Below are 18,243 nucleotides of genomic sequence, written 5' to 3'. Positions count from 1 at the left end.
CACTTTTGTCCGCTTTTACAGGCTAGATGTCTCTGCTCCAAGTGTGGCCCGTGCAGTGCTAGGCCCCGTGTTGAGACAGGGTTCTACCTGTTAAGTTCTGGTTGTTTTGGTGATTTTCGAGATAAGCATGTCTCGCAATACGGGAGTTTCAATATCCCATAGTGAGACATCGAACGGAGTGTTATAAATGAGAACTATAGGTTACTTACGTAACCCCAGTTCTCAGAGTAACATGAAGTGAGATGTCTCACCAGACGGCCCTCCTTGCTAAGGCAAAGCGAGAAGAGGTGCTTATTTTGAATGACGCTGCATCGTAGCGCAAGCTATTTATAGGGTGGGTGGATTCCCTGACGTAGACGTGAAGATCACCAGCCAATCAGGATTGGCGTAATGAGATTGATGCTTCTGTTTGCATACGCGTTGAGGCGCATCCCATAGTGAGACATCTCACTTCATGTTACTCTGAGAACTGGGGTTACGTAAGTAACCTATAGTTTTCGTCGACTAAAACTAGACTAAAACTACGAAGGATAGGAATGACTGAAATGTGACTAAAACTAATAACCATTTTCGTCGAAAGACTAAGACTAAATCAAAAACAGCTGCCAAAATTAACACTGCTCTCAAGTAAGCTAGTATGTATACAAGTGAGTAACCTTTCTCAGTTACTCAAGAGTGAAAGCATACATTGATCACACATAAGGCAGGGATAGCTATTTTCCTATTAAATTGCCCTATTTATTTGCAAAATCTTCAACAACTCCTGTAGAAACTTACCAACAATCTATACAATATAATACATCCATCTGTAAATAGGGATACAATTGGGCTTAAATTAAAAGAAAAGAAAGCCTTTCTCAAGCGGGAAGAGAAGAAGAAATGCTGGGAAAGTGAAAAAAATCATCCAAAGTTTTGAAGTATCTTATTTTACATTGCTGTATTCTTTAGTTATCTCAAAACACGTCGCAAAAGGTGTATTCCCCATATTTTCTGTATTAGACCCATTTAGGACGCTACTTTTGACCCACTCGTTTTAAGTTAGAAGTTGAAAAAGATATGTTATTCTAAAGTTTCTCGTTTAAAGTAAGCATTTCACATGTTTACTTCTTATAAAACAGAATAGGAGGACTCTTTATCTGAAACAAATCAACAACTTCTTGATGACTTCCAATGAGAATAATATAAAGATAACACTATAACATGTACAAAAGTAATTACAATGATTTGCCAGTATAGTTTTTACTGCAGTGTGATCCTAAAAAGGTGGTGCACATTCGCTCTCTGTCAAATGGATTAATCTCACCAGCACACCACCTGTGGGCTCATTAGCTTTAGGAGCTTCCTTCTGAGCTACACCTGCAGAACGTATTCACCACTTTGCTCTCTTTCTGCATCCAGCACCTTCTCCTTTGTGTTAACTCACTTCACAATCACAGCATGAATGAATCCTGTCTGTAGTTTGTCTCTGCACACGTTCACATCATGGACATCGTAGGTTTTGGTGTAATACCATCTTTTGATTTGCTTTAAAAAGGCAACATGAGAACCAAAGTGAAACATGTTTTGTGTATTTGTGACCCATGACAATGACATTTAAAACGAGCAGTAGAAGTTATTTTGATTTACTGTATGTCAGCACTAAATTGCTCTGTTTTCTATAGGCAGCTGACCTTGTGTAACTTCCATCCTAATCAAGTATAACCTCAGTCCCTCCATTAGATCAGTGTCCTCTGATTGTAAAAAATCACACATGTCAGAAAACAATTGTGTGACTTTAACGGTTCTCATTTGTCTTACATGGCACCAAATAGCTTTAACGTGTGACTTTGATTGATGAACATTATTCCACAACGTGCCTTTTTGGACTATTGTAATGTTTTTCATTTTCTTTGCTATGAAACATGTTTAACTTCTCATCTGCACACCGTTCATCTCCAGATTTCAATGCCTTCAAACCTCACTGCTGCACTGTGGGAACAAAGACCACTAAAACGTTCTGTAAGTCATTAAGACGTTTCTCTTTCTGTCTCTTGGTAGGACTTTGGGGACGATGGATCACTGTACTTCACCAAGGCGACCACGACGCACATCGGGAACTATACCTGTCACGCTGATGGCTACGAGCAACTCTTTCAGATCCACACGCTTCAAGTGAATGGTAAGATGCTGCTACAAATATAAAATACACTTTTTTTTGTTTATAACAAACTCCACTGCAGTAGGTGCATGACCCTTCGTTACAAGTCTATCTCATCCTTTTCCCTTTTCCTGTCTGCTGTTACAAATCAGCGCTTTCAATCATTTGTGCGACTCCTGCTTTCCTGTGGGTACAAACTCAGAAACAATGTGCATGTGCAAAGATGGCATCTGTTATCCGTTTACAAAGATTGAGACCTTAAAGGTCCCATTTCATGGCCATTTCCACTGATCATAATTCCATTGTTGAGGTCTACTAGAATAGATTTATACTGTGCAATTTCCCAAAGTCCCTTTGGTTTCTCATACAGCATCTCTGTAAACTACGTGTATTCACTGAATTTCACTCTCTGCCTTTAACGGCTCGTTGTAGCTCCAATAGCTCCAGCCCCCACCCTCCCTGTGAGCACAGTGTGCTCTGATTGGTCGGGACACTGTGAATCGCGCTGAGCTCCGTGGAGGTGTGGTTTCCTTGTTTAGCGACAGCGAAACACAGCCAAACTCACCCTGAGCACACACAAAGTCACAGCCGAAGTAAAAACAATAAGTGTGGCTTGATATTGAGTTAGAAAAAGGTTGATAAACGCTGTGAGAATGGGTCTGCAGAGAGAATTTCGCCGCGATCCCAACTGTCTGTTATCAGCCTGTAGCCAGGGAGGAGAGATCAGCAGAGCTGCATGCACTGTGTGTGTGTGTGAGGAAGTCCGTGGATTGGTCAATTTGGACCAATCAGCGGGGGCTTAACGTAACGGCTCCGCGGATTGGTCCATTTGGTTCCGGGTAACGCATGACATCATGAGTTACCCGGAATAATCAATAGACAGTGACGTATCTCCAACGACGCGTTTTGGGGAGGTATTTTCTGTGTTAGAGTTTAATCGCTACAGGGTGTGCTTTGAGGGTTTTAACTCTACAGACCGTTTACGTACAGAAAAACCTTCATAACACACAAGGGGACGGGTAATAACCGGAAAAGCATGACATGGGACCTTTAAAAAGCAGATCAAATATTGCACAAAGCAGAAGCCTCATTGTTCTATCATATGGACATTGAATGCACACAACAGCCATCGGCCTAGAACAACAACTCGCATTAGTGTTCCTGCTAAAATCCATCCTTATCTGACTTACAAACATGAACACAACATGTCTCTAATCCCTCCGGAGCAATACTACGAGCTGCTGTCACTCAAACCAGAAACTGACATTCCCCTTCAGGGTGAAAAGGAGTGATTCTGATATTTCCCTAAAGACCTTTTTTTCCAATAATCAATAAATACTATCAAAAACACATTGGCTTTAATGTGCATTTGATCAATGTATGGATTCTGAATGGATATTTGGATTCTCATTATGTGTGACCTTCCCTCTTTAAATCATCAACTGACAGCACCTTCTGTGTTTAACCCTTTAACATTCTGCGCAACAATACTTTGATTCACTATATCTTTTTAAACCTCTATACATATTAATTAAAGCCCAAAAGATTCTTGAATTTAAACAAATGTCAACCATTGGCTTATTTTAGCTTTGAATTGTCATCCTATAGAAACCTATGATCTTATGTATAATTTATATAGTGTTTTTCCAGCAGCTCAAAGTGCTTTATATACATTCAGCATTCACACACATCCATAGAGAGGTTGAGGCTGAAATACTGCTCAGGGAGACTTACATTCACAATGTAAGCTATGTGGGGTTACATTTACATATTGTATGTGGGGGTTGGGAATCAAACCATTGACCTTCCAATTATTGGATGACTACTCTACCTTACAGCCATAGCCACCCGGAAAGAACAAGTCATTATTTTAGCACTGTCCCACTGCCTTGTTACATTACATGTCATTTTGTTAGATGCTTTCATCCAAAGCGTACATTCAGTACTGTGGATAATCCCCACTGGAGCAATTTGGGGTGAAGTGTCTTTTCCAGCGACACAACGACATGCTGACTGCAGTGGGACTCGGAACTTGCTATCCCCTGATTCGAAGTCCAGCACACTATCCACTGAGCCACAGCCTCCACATGTGTTTTTTGCAATATAACCTTTACAGAGCAGAAACTGCAGCACTGATCTCACATGTTGTTTATTGTCTAGTCGTCCATGCTCCATATTTGTTTGTCACCCACATTGGACCCATATCTTCACATCTGTTTGACTGAAGGGCTGTACTTGAAGTCAGGCTCTTTGCCTGGGGTGTCCAAACTATGGCCGCGGGGCCAAATGCGACCCGCGGACCATTTTGAATCGGCACTCAGCAAATTAAAAAAGTATAATGGAATACGGCCCACAAATGAAACTTGTGCTTTTCTTATATTGTACCTCTTAAATATAAATGTACAAATATAGTACACAGTAGTAGTCATGTGTTAATAAGACCGCTTTTCAAATAAATTCAGTCAATTAAAGTTGGAAACATTTTCTAACATATCCTAGTTGATAAGAAAAAAGCCCAATGACTTATTTACATAACAAGCTTGACATACACCCTTCCTATTTCTCCTTATTATAATCAATCCGAGGGTTCTGTTTTAAGGGATGAGCTGCCAACACTCACGAGCATCCTTTACCTACGTTTGATTGATTTTGCTAACTTATAACTGAACTTATGAGGCTATATATACCTGTAGTGAGTGGCCCAGCCCTTCATATATTTTTCTGTATGTGGCCCGATGTGAAAAAAGTTTGGACACCCCTGGTCTATGACCATTATCTGTGAAGAGTTTCATATTCCACTTTCTTTTGGTTAGTTGGTCTTCAGTATAATGAACCAGTAATGTAGAGCGAACCAAGAGGGCAAAGGTGAAGAGTCTGGATTGAGTTTTTTGTGAAAGAGCCCGATTCTGGTCCTAATGAGTCGGATGTGAAGAAACTACAATGTGTCGATGTGGAAAGCTCTACATCCTCATTACAATTGACAGACAGTCAGTTCATTAACATTCTTCATAAGGATTACTCCAAGGTTAATTGCAATGATCTACTGGCCAAATTATACCGAGTATTGTGTTTAAGAAAACAGAGTGACTCTCATGAGACCCCGTGACTTTTGGTGGTAATTGACACTGAAACTTCCAGCTGACCTTTGTTAAGGCAGACTATGAATTTCACATTTGTAGTCTGGCTAAAGTCTCCAAGGACCATCCTATCACCCTGCCATGACTGCCGAGAATTCCTAAAAACTCAATTAAGAAGCAGCTGAAAGAGTAATTGTGAGAAACTGGATTCAGAGTGCTGTCCATCCCTCGGAGCCCGCACGACAACATCAGGATATACAGTAAGTTGAGTTTTATTCAGAAGAGAGGATGACAATGAGACTGGAAGTTCTTTGGAAGAAACTTTTGATTTTCCTATTGTAAGGGAAACTTCTGCAGCAATGGAGAGTCAGGACTCAGAGAGACACGAGGAGAGTCGGAGCTTTGATCTCAAACATTGGTGGTTTATTACAAGTATCGGCCGGAGGATTTCACATCACAAGTCAGAGGTTCTGGCTGCACCGGAGAGTTGCCACATCAATTCTGACCAGCCCCTCTCTCGATAGACCTTTTTAATTAGCGAGTTAATCCACATATTGGGGAAGATAACGGAAACACCAGGGAACACTGGAGATAGCCCCAACATCTGGAGACACTGAATCACTTGTCTGACTCTTAGTCTCTGTGACCGAGAGTTGACCGGTCATAAACTGAGAATATCCACATATAAGTGCAGCAGCACATTCCTTAAAGGAGATAACAGAGTCAGGGTTGGTCATAAATGTCAACAGTTAAATATCTTAGGAGTAAGGGAGAATTATTCTCTAACACCTATCAGCAGGAAGAGAGATGTCTGTGCTGTGAGCTTGTGAAGTGTGAGGATCATCCTGCATTTCCAAGCCCCGGCCCCACGAGGACGAAAACGGTAGTTTGCGTTACTGTTTAGTGTCATATAGACCGTTCGGCCACACGAGGACGCCCGAATATGACAGTAAACAACTGCAGAAACGATAGCGGGTCCCAAGGTGGATAGAACGGCATACGCAACGCTCTGGGGGGTCCAACGGCTTCGTGTGTGCGCCCTATACGATCATTTTCTGCTAATGATGACGCAATAGCCCCGCCTCTCACTCCCGCGTCAAAGTAAACTGCACACTGAATTCAGATAATTTATCTTTCTCTCGATATGGACATAAACGCGAGTGAAGTCTAATCTGACAGGACGGAGACACGCAGCTCTGCTCACCTGCAGCTCCTCCCGCTGTGATGCAGCGGTGAACGGCGCAAAACACACACTTCAAGTCAGATCATCACCCTTAGCTATTTTAATTACCTCTCAAACTAACTAAACTAGTTATAAATATGTGTATTTGTACTGTCGGCCGGGTCACTCATTACTGGATCAGCTGCTGCATGAGACATACACTGACGCTGTCCGAAGAAAGGGAGGAAAAAGAGAGGCTCCGTGTATTTTATTATTATATTCTATAGATTCGTTATTCATTTGTTTTAATGCTCAATAAATAACAAAGAAGACCTTTGACCGGCACTTTTATAATTTTGTCCGGAAGATTTAAACTTTAACACACGTTGACTGGCGAAAAACTCTGCCCGGTTCCCTAGGCACCCACCGCGGAGAATAAACAGAAGGACAACCATGACAACCATGCTTCTTCGCTGCTTTTGTGGAGGAAGTTACAGCGCCCCTACAGGCTCCTCCATATGTACTGCAGCTTCTCCAGCTGTTGGAGCTAAACGGAGCTGTCTCGTGTGGACAGACACTATCCGGTGAATATTGCGTGTGGACGGAAGCTTTTTTGCTTTTGCGTTAATCCTATGCGTTTAGCAGTATGCGTCCTCGTGGGGCCGGGGGCTTAATCCCTACTTTTGCCACTTACACATGCTGACTCATCACTACGTCCCTGTGGATTTTACACACGTGTGTTGTCCATGTGAGCCTCTATAGCAGTGGTCACCAACCTTTTTAAGCTCAAGATCACCGACCTCGGCCTAGATGAAAGGCGAGATCTACCTATTGCAGAATTGAGTGAAAAAGACGGCCCAGACAATGCTTCCAATTTGAGGCCTTTTATATAGGCTAATTGCATCTGAATTACTGTTACAATGAAGGCTCCATAATCAGCTCACGGCATATAGGCAGGGGTAAAGTGCTATTAGGGGGCGGACCTCACCTCCTCTAGGGGGGTCCTCACCTCCTCTAGGGGGGTCCGGGGGGATGCTCCCCCTGGAAGATTTTTTTTTAAATATTGAAGTTGAAAGCATCAATCTGGTGCACTTTGAGAGCAACATGAAGAGATCTATGGATACCTCTCTCAGCACCCATATGAAACAGAACTGTAAACAGATTTTCTTTTTCTTTATGGATATTTTACAAATCTCTCCCATTTTAAACTGTATTCTTGTTTTACTGACATACTGTATAGTAGGCTATTTCATACCTGTTTTTCATTTATTCTCTTATTGTTTGTATAACTATAATGATCATATGAAGGTGTGCCGCGGAAATAATCTTTTGAATAATTTGTGACAAAACCGTTCTAAACACTCAGAGTCCTTTAGCTCACCTGAGCCCCTCAGTCTGACAGGAGAGGACCCTCCTCCAGCTTGTTATGGAAACAGCTCCTTATGTCCGTTAGTTAGTTAGTGCAGCTAGCTAACCAGATGCTAACATCACGGTCCCCGCTAGCACCGGTCCCTCTCTCTCCCTCTCTCACACACACAGAGCCGAGCTTAAATTACACAAGCACACGTGTATTTCCATGCAACTCTCTGATTGGTGTGGTGTCTTGCCTCTGTTGCGTTCAGTGAACACGGGAAATTACAGTCCTGCCGTTGTCTCTTGTGTCATGATGAAGTTCACGTAAAGCACAGTTAATGTATTATATTATTGAGGTGTCTCATATATACGTCAATCAAGTGGCACCTGCTAACGGGGTGATGGATGATAGGTTTACATCTAAAAAGGTATTTTTCAAACATTATTTTAATTACATTTTTCTTTCTTTTGTTACTTTTTTTTTAACGGTCCGCGATCTACCCGCACCGCACTCGCGATCGACCGGTTGGTGACCACTGCTCTATAGTGTCTTCTACCTCATGCTGATGAAAACACTCACGCTTTTTTCGTTACACACTATCTTTTGAATTGAGTTTTGATTATTTATTATCTTCTGCTTCTATGATGTACTGCCCTTTCTTTGTTGCAGTGACCCCACTTAAGCAACAGTGATCAATAAAGTTGCATCTAATTTGTACTGCGGCTGCAAAGTTTGTCCAATCCGCCAGCCACTTTAGCAGAAAATAAATTGTTGTTTGAGGTAAATTAATGAAAGTCTCCGTTCAATCTTCAAATACTCCAACATTTTCTGCTTCATGTAGTGTTCTACTTTAGGGAAATGCATTCATTTTGAAAGTATAATTTGAAATCTAAGTGTTTGTGATAGGTAAAATGTAACAATATGGGTCCTAATGTTGTGTTTACTTCTGCATGGCAGCATCATCTTTCAAGCTCAGTTTTCAGATATAATAATACATAACACATTTCCGATGCAGCATACATGTGCAGTTATTTGTCAATGTCATACATAATCGCCCTCTCACTGTTTTTGAGAATGATATATTGATACTGTTCAAAGAATAACCACCTTATCCTGGTGGGGAATGTGAGCCCCTGTAACTCTGCACTCATGCCGCTTCAATCTCTTTGGATTCTCAAGTGAGGAGTGGGGCTCATTAGACGTGTTTTAAAGGCCAAATGGGCCTTGTGTACTAATCTATACCAAGCCCCCAGGAATTGCATTGGACAAATGGTGCTTCCGTGTCAGTTTGTGATGTCATTGGTCCCATACTTTTTCCATTGACTTACACTGGGAACGAGACGTTTATAATAATAATAATAATAATAATAATAATAGATTTAATTTGTTAGCGCTTTTACAGGTGCTCAAAGACGCTTTACAGATAATAGTGAAGAGAAAAGAGAAGAAAGGAACAACAAATAAATATATAGTTAAAGTTAAAGTCAAATAATACAAAAACAATCACACATGAAAAGCCAGATTGAAGAGGTGAGTTTTTGTGAGTTTTTTGAAGGTGGTGAGGTCGGTGCAGTCTCTGATGGGTTGTGGGAGTGAGTTCCAGAGGGAGGGGGCAGCGACAGAGAAGGCTCTGTCCCCCCAGGTCCGGTGATTGGTGTGGGTGGGGATGGATAGGAGGTTGGCTTCTGATGAGCGGAGGCAGCGGGAAGGGGTGTGGTGGTGCAGCAGGTCTGTGAGGTAGGGGGGGCCTGGTTGTTGAGGGCTTTGTAAGTAATGAGGAGGACTTTGAAGTGGATTCTTTGACGGACGGGGAGCCAGTGGAGGTTCTGGAGGATGGGAGTGATGTGGTCTCGGGAGCGGGTGTGGTTGAGGAGGCGGGCAGCAGAGTTCTGGATATGTTCGAGTTTATTGAGGAGGTTGGATGGAATGCCATAGAGGATGCTATTGCAGTAGTGGAGTCGTGAAGTGATGAATGCATGAATCAGGGATCTTATCTCTCACAGCATATATATGTATACCCAGTAGGAAGGCTTGAATAACCCTTATTTACATTATTAGGTTCTAAAAGTTGTAAAATGAGATGGAAGCCGAAATTAGAATTATCTTCCCTCTCCATTCATTTGACTGAGGCGAGTCCCGCCACCCTCCAAACATGTCATTTTACTATTGGGAAGGGGCCAGAGTTTCAGGTGTAGCCATACAAAGCATATATGGAGGCGTGTGGTGCAGTGGGTTGTCCGTAGGTTCGGATCAGGGGGTCACAGGTTCAAACCCCACTGCAGTCAGCATGTCGTTGTGTCCCTGGGCAAGACACTTCACCCCAAATTGCTCCTGTGTGGATTGCCCACAGTATTGAGTATCAATCAATGTTTATTTATATAGCCCAATATCACAAAGTATGTAAGTCACTTTGGATAAAAGCGTCTAACATGTAATGTATTGTAATATACGGTATACAGTAGTTGAGCTCACCTGAATGAACAGCAGCTCAAGAACCAGAATCCTCACACAGGGCAGGACGGTCTCTTGCAGCTGAACTCAACTTGAAGTTTTCCCCGGAGAGCAGACAGTAGCCCACATATGACGGCATATTGCATAAGAGGAGGGCTCTGAGTGTTACCTTGCCAAGGCACCCTTTTTTTGAAGGGGGGTTTGGTTTACGGCAAAGAAATTGAGATAATGTAAATGTGCGTTGAAACTGCATCTATTGAGATTATATATGACCTTATAGTCATTACTCGAGGAATAAAGCCAAATATTGTGTTGTTCCAACTCCTCAAATGTGATTATATTCTCTTTGTATGACACTTCATGAAATATATATAACGCACAAATTCAATGAATAATAAAGTGCAAAACTAGCCTGCCAGATACTGTATATTTGAGTTTCTCTCACTGGATAAGAGCGGCCGAATATAAACAACATGTTCAGACATGAAGTAGTTCATAAGTGTACCTGCCAGAAGACGACCTGAGGCCAATGTTCAATGATGGACTTTGTGGTTCTCTTCTGACCTGCGGCCTTAGCGTTGGACTGTAAGCTTTCACGTTATCACCACTTTGAACATTGAACTAAAGGTATTCCTGCTGGGAATGATCAAAAACATACAGTCTGTATATTTACATCGCTTTCTAAAGCCAATACATTTTTTAATTTCCGCTTTAATATTGGTACATTTAGCACAAATGTGTCGCCATGCCCATTGATTGTTAAATTGATAAAAAAAAAAGATCTTGATAATATTGGTCATTTCTCTCGACTTATTCAAACAAAACCACTGTATGCAGTCCAATAGGCAAGAGACCAATACTTTTCTAAATGTTTTATATTTGCACTCCCATCATATTTTATTGAAATAAATACTCTTATTAGAAGTATTATCGCTATCGTAACCCTGGTCATATCCAGTACAAGCGGTGAATTGAGGGGGTCTCTACAGTATATATCAGAATCATGAATATTTCATTCTATGGTATATTAAGCTATGTTTTTTTCCCATGTCTCGTGGACTCAATTGCCTCTATTTTACTTCTATTATTTAGACTCTTTGCAGTAAATAATAAATAAGATAATGCACCTACAGAAAAACTGAAAATTAACACACACTGAAGACGACACATTGGCAGTGGTATTCCCTGAAGATCAATTATACTTCTCAATGGCAGTCGATAGTTTCTTAAAATAGCTCCAGCCGTCTTTTGTTTAATCTTTAAAAAGTACTTTTCCACCAGCAACGTGATGCACATGTGATGCATTGGATTCTGTTTCCGTGGATAAAAGAGCTGGATTACTCCCACATGTCCCTCCCTCTGAGGCATGACGCTCAGGTGAGAGAGTGATCGCAGCTGAGAGGGGAGGCTTTCATCACTATGTGAGCATATTAGTCATAGTGTGTGTCTGCGAACGTCAGTGTGTGTGTACACTCTGTCATAGGAGTGTATGAGTGATTGTTTGTATATATGTGATGGAGAGGACACTGGATCGTGTGTTTTTTTTTTGCATTCTGCACGGTTACCTGGTCAGCTTTCACAATCCTATGGTGATGACAGACATGTTTTTCACAAACTCGCCTTGAGTTGAATTTGTTTAAAGCGTTGTAGCACGTCTTTAAGGCTTAGCTGGACATCTTACATTATTGTGATGGGGAAGTGGTGTCCTGCCATGGAGTTTGTGTGTCCTCTTCACTTGTGTGTCTGCATGCTTCCTGTTCTTCTAGGGCAGGGGTTCCCAAAGTGGGGGTCGCGACCGAGATGATTACAAAATAAAAATGGAAAATTAAAAAAAAATAGTTAATTTTAATTATTATTAATAATAACGTTTGCATACATTTTATTTGACAGTCCAATAGCGCAGCGTTTCTCAAACTTTTTTTTTTTTTTTCCTGAAATTAATTCACTAACACCACCCCCCCGTCGACAGGGGGTCGCCAGTCTCTGGCACTGTTATTTTGGGAGTCGCTGAAAAGTTTGGGAACCCATTTTCTAGGGCACCATGGCCGATTGGCGCCCTGTTGAGTGATTGACGACTGGCTGGGGAGCTTTATGGTGGAGCTGTCAGCCCCGCTGTGCCGCATTCTCCTGGCTGTGGCTCTCCTGACACCCTCAGAAACACATCAGAATGAAGCTTCTCTCATATCTTGTCTGAAACGAGTTGTGAGTGGAAAAATCCCACCGACCGTCTCGCCCCCTTTCATATTCACCACTGTCCGGGCAAATGATATAGGGAATGGAGTTAGTTAACACATGCACATTGGTGGAGTGTGGAAGTGAAGCATTTTCAAAAGGCAGGGAATACACTTTTCCTTTTGAGAGGGGAAAAGAAGAGTTTCATGGTTGTCATGGTGGCTTGTGAACATGCAGATTTACTGCAATTGAAAAAACTGGAGGCTTCAGAGGCATATCGGTAGTTTCCCTGCGGGCCATCATTATCGACAGGTAGAGGTGTAGAGCTCAGAGACAGCAGGGTGCTGGCTGATTGCTCAGGTCTGATGATGTCACAGGCCAATCAACACCTGAAGCGCCAAACTCACTTTGAACAACATGAGCCCCTTTAAGCCTTAGAGCCAAGAAACAGTGAGACGTCTTTCTCAAGATCGAATATGTTTTTAATTGGTTAGTTTCCCAATTGGTGAAAAATATGTCGAAAATCAAATGTATGTCAAGGATGAAGGATTTCTGTTTTTCTGCCTTCCACTGTCGTCACATTTGAGGAAACTCTTCACATTTGGAGCTAATGGATGAAGGATGGGATTATTTGCTTTTGTCCAAGTTCCCTCTGACCTCAAGAGACACATTCTGGCCATCCATACGCCATACGCAAATAATAAAAATTTCACAAAAATGTTTAATAGGTTAAAATTATGAATACATATATTTGAAAGAAACTGCAGCTTGACTTGTTGCTCGAGGCATATACTGTAATTGCAAGGTTTTAATTATGGTAATATAATCCACTTACTCTCTCCTCTTAAATGTTTTTGAATGACTCATCTTGAGGCATATATATTCAATTATCCAATCAAAAAGGATTTGGGGCAGCTAGCTTATTCTGCCCCTCATATAAAACCATACCTTCCTTGTGGTTTGTTGTAGTTGGAACTAGAGCCTTTTAGGAGGTGAGTGTATTTGTTTGATTTCGCAAATATGCGTTTATGGAGAGGACATATGTGCGAAAGAGAGGTGCCGATGCTGCCCTACAGTCTGTGTTTGTTAGACCGTATCTCTTTTAGATTAATCAAATCTGAAAGACTCTGTTTTCTTACTAAAAGATGAAGACGCTCTGGCTTCTGTTTCACTGTTATTTTAATTTGATCACTTAACAAATCTGAACTAATATTATGAAAACAGTTCACACAGCAACCTACATCTGTGACTGAAATAAAAACAAATGCTCCTATTTTCCCTCTACTGTTACACGTTTTAGATATCAGTGGACCACTACGTTTTAAAACACAAATAAAATCATATTAATACATTTGTTTTACTCTGTTAATGATTGTTTTCATTTAACTTTCATCCATTAATGTAGCTCAACAACATTTAAAATGCCGTCTGAGTAATTGCTTTAAGTAGCGAAAACAGTGCTTATACTAAACTAACAGCAATTATCCCAATTCTCCTGATAACATCGGCTCAATTTGTTTTGAACTTACATTAAAGATTTAATTTTAAATATTCTAACATTTTAATTTACAGTAATTCAAAGCCTTAACGTCTCTCTGTTTTAGTTTTCTAGTTAACCCTCCTATCGTCTTCGTTTCTCCCCCCTTACTTTGGTGTTCGCGGTCAAATTTGACTGGTCCTGTTTTAACTGCTATTACATTAACACAAAAACCATTAATCATCACCACATTTCATTTAACAGCCTTTCAAACTGTACATATTGTATCAGACGACTGGTATACATGAACAACTGCAGCAAATATACAAAGAATAGGCACTGAACATGTATTGTGTGTGCCAGGTGTGATCCATGTGGGGGGATGGGCACATAAGAGCGGGAAATGTGTCAAATTGTTGTGTGTGTGTGTGTGTGTGTGTGTGTGTGTGTGTGTGTGTGTGTGTGTGTGTGTGTGTGTGTGTGTGTGTGTGTGTGTGTGTGTGTGTGTGTGTGTGTGTGTGTGTGTGTGTGTGTGTGTGTGTGTGTGTGTGTGTGTGTGTGTGTGTGTGTGTGTGTGTGTGTGTGTGTGTGTGTGTGTGTGTGGGTGTGTGTGGGTGGGTGGGTGGGTGGGTGGGTGGGTGGGTGGGTGGGTGTGTGTGTGTGTGTGTGTTCTGATCCGGATGGTAACTACCGTAATTATTTTTCTTGATGGCGTACATTTTTGACCGGGAACACCATGGGGGTTACAAAGTTGTCAAAATCATCCAAAATTCAATGAAAGTGGTGATCAGCAATTTCATATGTGAAGGATATCATAAAGCCTTAATGCAATCGAATGCAAAACAAAAAAGTGATGATGAAAGTAGTAAATCGGTCAGATTTGACCCGAAGACAACAGGAGGGTCAAATAGATGTACCCTCTTGGCTATACCCCCCCTTTGTATTATTCTATTGTACCTTGGGGCGGATTTTTGACCCTTATCAGTGTCCAGGTTTACATGTAATATAATCAATATCAACAGCAGCTCAGGATGTACTTTCTCTCCCTTATTCACAGTCATGGGGGAAATTCACTGACATGAGTTTTTACTCAAATAACAAAGGAATGACCTTTATTGAGCTCAATGGGCAGCTAGAGTGGGATTTCAGCAACATTTATAAAACTTGTCTCTTTCTAGACAAGTCTCTGACACGTCCCTCTCATCCCATCCCCCTGAGTCACCATCAGTCATATGTTCACAGGAGCGATAGGTAAGCTAGATATTCACAGTGAATACCTGACAGGAAAATCCATACAAGCTATTTAAAAAAGCTTCTCAGGCTTAACATTAAGGTGAGAAGTGAAGCGTTTTCTTACAAAGGCAGAAATTCGGCACTTAGGGAAAATGTATCCATTGATGTTTATCAATGATAATCTACATACAATTGTACAGCCTGCTAAAAGCACTTAAAGAGGACATGTTATGAGTTTTATGTTCATGTTTATTTTGTAATTCTACATACTTTAATGTTCACTGCCTGTGCTGCAGAGATGTCCCGCCCCTTAGCTTATCAATATGTAGGAACTGTAGCCAACAGGTGTAACATAGTGATGTCATTATGTAACGGAAGTAAACAAAGGAGTCAAATTGAGGCATTTCAGTCTGACGGGGATGGTGTGTGTAAGAGATCTCCCTCTGGAGGTAACGTTGGCATTCTAGCCTTTGCAGACCATTCAAACTAAAGTCTACAACACACTACAGGAAAGGGAAAACCCCAAAAAGCATAATAGGGCTCTTCTAAAACGTTTTACGATGACCAGAGTAAATACTGATTTATTTGTTATACTTGTAAATTGACTTATACAAACTCTTACAGGTGTGTCAATCTCAATCACAGTTTTTTCTGTCACTATTTGATAAAAAAAGCGTATCCCCAACATTTGCTTAAACAAAAAAAACAGGCTTAATTGAATAGCATAACATTTCAAAGAAAATCTGGAACCAGGCTCAATAATGAGCATACATCCTTCTGTGAAAGAAATGTCAAATTCCCAACCAAATACTAAGAACATTTAAATGTGCCTTTAGTTGTAATATTCACTTTTTCCGTACACCTATTACCTTTTCAATAATACAGAATCTTTAATATGAACCAGATCAGGCACCCCCTGCTTACCCCATATGCTCAGTATTCATACACATATATAAACAGTGTATAAAGCTAGCAACACAGTTATGTGTGTAATTATGTCGTGCTGAACTGCAGAGGAACCTCTCTTGGATGTTTCATGGAACTACTCTGGGATTGAGTTTTTGGCAGGCGGTGTGACCCTCCCATCACAGATGTTTGGTGGAATTAGGTCCATGAAATCTACAGAGGACTGGAACTTCTGCTCTCCCTCAGCCAAACGTAGACTCATTCACAGCCCTGATTGCACCTCACTTACGTACTCTGTAATTACACCTCCACACACTGCACATACTCTTTTACTGCAAACTATCTGACACCTGTAGTGGTGTAACCAGCTCTGATTGGTGATCTTCAGCACAAAGTACCAACCAGTTCTATCTTCTCAAATCTCACAAGCAATTTACCCAAAATGGTGTATGAGATGAGATGAGGGCTCAATGCTATCTATTTTCTATCAGTTTCAAATGGATCGAAAGATGTTTCTATATACTGTATAGGACCTTACAAAACACCATCCTGATCATAGGACCCATCTCACCTGTTTCCAGATAGACTCTGAAGGATAGAAAAACATGCAATCACAAAAACTTTTATACATATAAACTATTACTTTTGAATTTAGTTTATTAGAAATGATTGGAACTTCAAAGTATTTATTGGTAAAATGTACTTGTGCAAATATGTGTGTTAAACCCAAATTTATATATGGATACATTTCACGTTTTTTTTCCTTCAGAATATTCACCAAATTGCTTTGAAATTCAAATTCAATTGTATTTAAATACTTCAATGTAACATGAACCTGCTTATTTCAATGAAGTTTCTTGGACACACGTTGAATCCAGATCAATGGAGCTTATTTTATATATCTTATCTGTGCTTAAGCTTTTGTTCAACGGATGTGTCTGTCGCTGACAAATGAACCGATACTGACCAATGTGACGGTAAACATTTTTTTTAGACTTAAAAAAACTCTTGTTGATGTATTGTGGTTTAATTCAAACACACTAATTAATGCAACATTGTTAGATTGCCTGGGAGGTTTTATTAATGAGGCGCTCGAGGGAGTCTGGCCGGTCTTGCTAGCAGAATACAGCTGTTGATTTATGGGCTGTTGTGGTTGTGGGCCAGCAACATAGGTTAATGCCATGTGTGGGTCAGGGCCCCCCATCTCTCCCCACAATCACTGCCATACTCACAGAAACAATTGTGAAAATAAATTTGCCTCTACAATATCGTCGTTTACAGTGACATTTAACAAATGATCCTTCATTTTAAAATACTTAAATACTGCTCAGAACTTCCCATCAATTTGCGATAGTTTGATTCATTGATTGAATTTAAAAGAGCCTAAGAGAAGGGAAGTGTTGCCTTGGCTTCATAATGAGCACTTTATATGGACTGTACTTGCTTAATTTGTGTGCAAAGAGGAACGTTATTATCTTGGTTGTGATCATTTGGGTCAGTGCAGCTTCGTCTGATTGAGTGAGCTCAACAGTCGAGGAATATTTGGTTTCTTTAACACTTTTCTGGATGTATTAAGCTTCGCTATCTTCAGTAATGTAAGGGAATGAAAGATCCTCTGAAGGGCTGCAATCATTATTGATTAATCTGAAGATAATCGTTTGTGGACTTGTTTTTCATGTGAACAATATTAAAGTGGACCTATCATGCAAAATGCACTTTTGTACGTATGTGTCCCCGCCCCGGTGTGTCAGGGAACTCACCAGGTGTCAGAAAACACAACCATCTCTCTTTTCCTCCATACCCACATTTCTAAAAACGGGGCTGCAACGGATCTGATACAGACTGATACAGATTTGAAAATTCTCTGACGTCAGAAACGAGGAGCTCCGCCTCTATGGGCAACTCTCCACCAATCAGGAGGAGACAGCCACGGCCATTGCCGTTCAAAAGCGCTGGAGACGCTGTAATACATATGTCAGGCCTGTAGGTGGCGCTGTAGTCTGCCACAAAAGCAGCGAAGAAGACTTCTCAGATTCAGTCCTTGCAAAAACAGGGCTAAAAAAGAGCAAATAGAGCGAAATGAGGCATGGCTAGAATGCATGATCTGTTTGGTATTTTGAAAAAAAAAAATTGCAGACATGTTTTATATAGGCATGGCCCTACAATATATTATTTAAATATAGCATGATAGGTCCACTTTAAGTTAAAGTCTTCAACATACTTGTTTCATCCAATCTAAAAAAACTAAAGTTGAAAGACAGCAATGTTCTAATT

At 40.8% G+C, this 18,243-nt stretch overlaps 1 protein-coding gene across 1 annotated transcript in view; it reads left to right on the top strand.

Moving 5' to 3' along the window:
• fstl5 (follistatin-like 5) overlaps nucleotides 1-18,243 on the top strand; it is a 167,490-nt gene that overhangs the window by 103,047 nt on the left and 46,200 nt on the right. The window contains exon 6 of the mRNA XM_079667637.1: nucleotides 2,038-2,158. Coding sequence (XP_079523763.1) covers nucleotides 2,038-2,158 — 121 coding nt within the window. The remainder of the gene's footprint in view (nucleotides 1-2,037; nucleotides 2,159-18,243) is intronic.

This window comes from Notothenia rossii (genome assembly GCF_949606895.1).
Source record: "Notothenia rossii genome assembly, chromosome: 3".
Lineage (NCBI taxonomy): Eukaryota > Metazoa > Chordata > Actinopteri > Perciformes > Nototheniidae > Notothenia > Notothenia rossii.
This window is presented reverse-complemented; position numbering and strand designations above follow the sequence as displayed.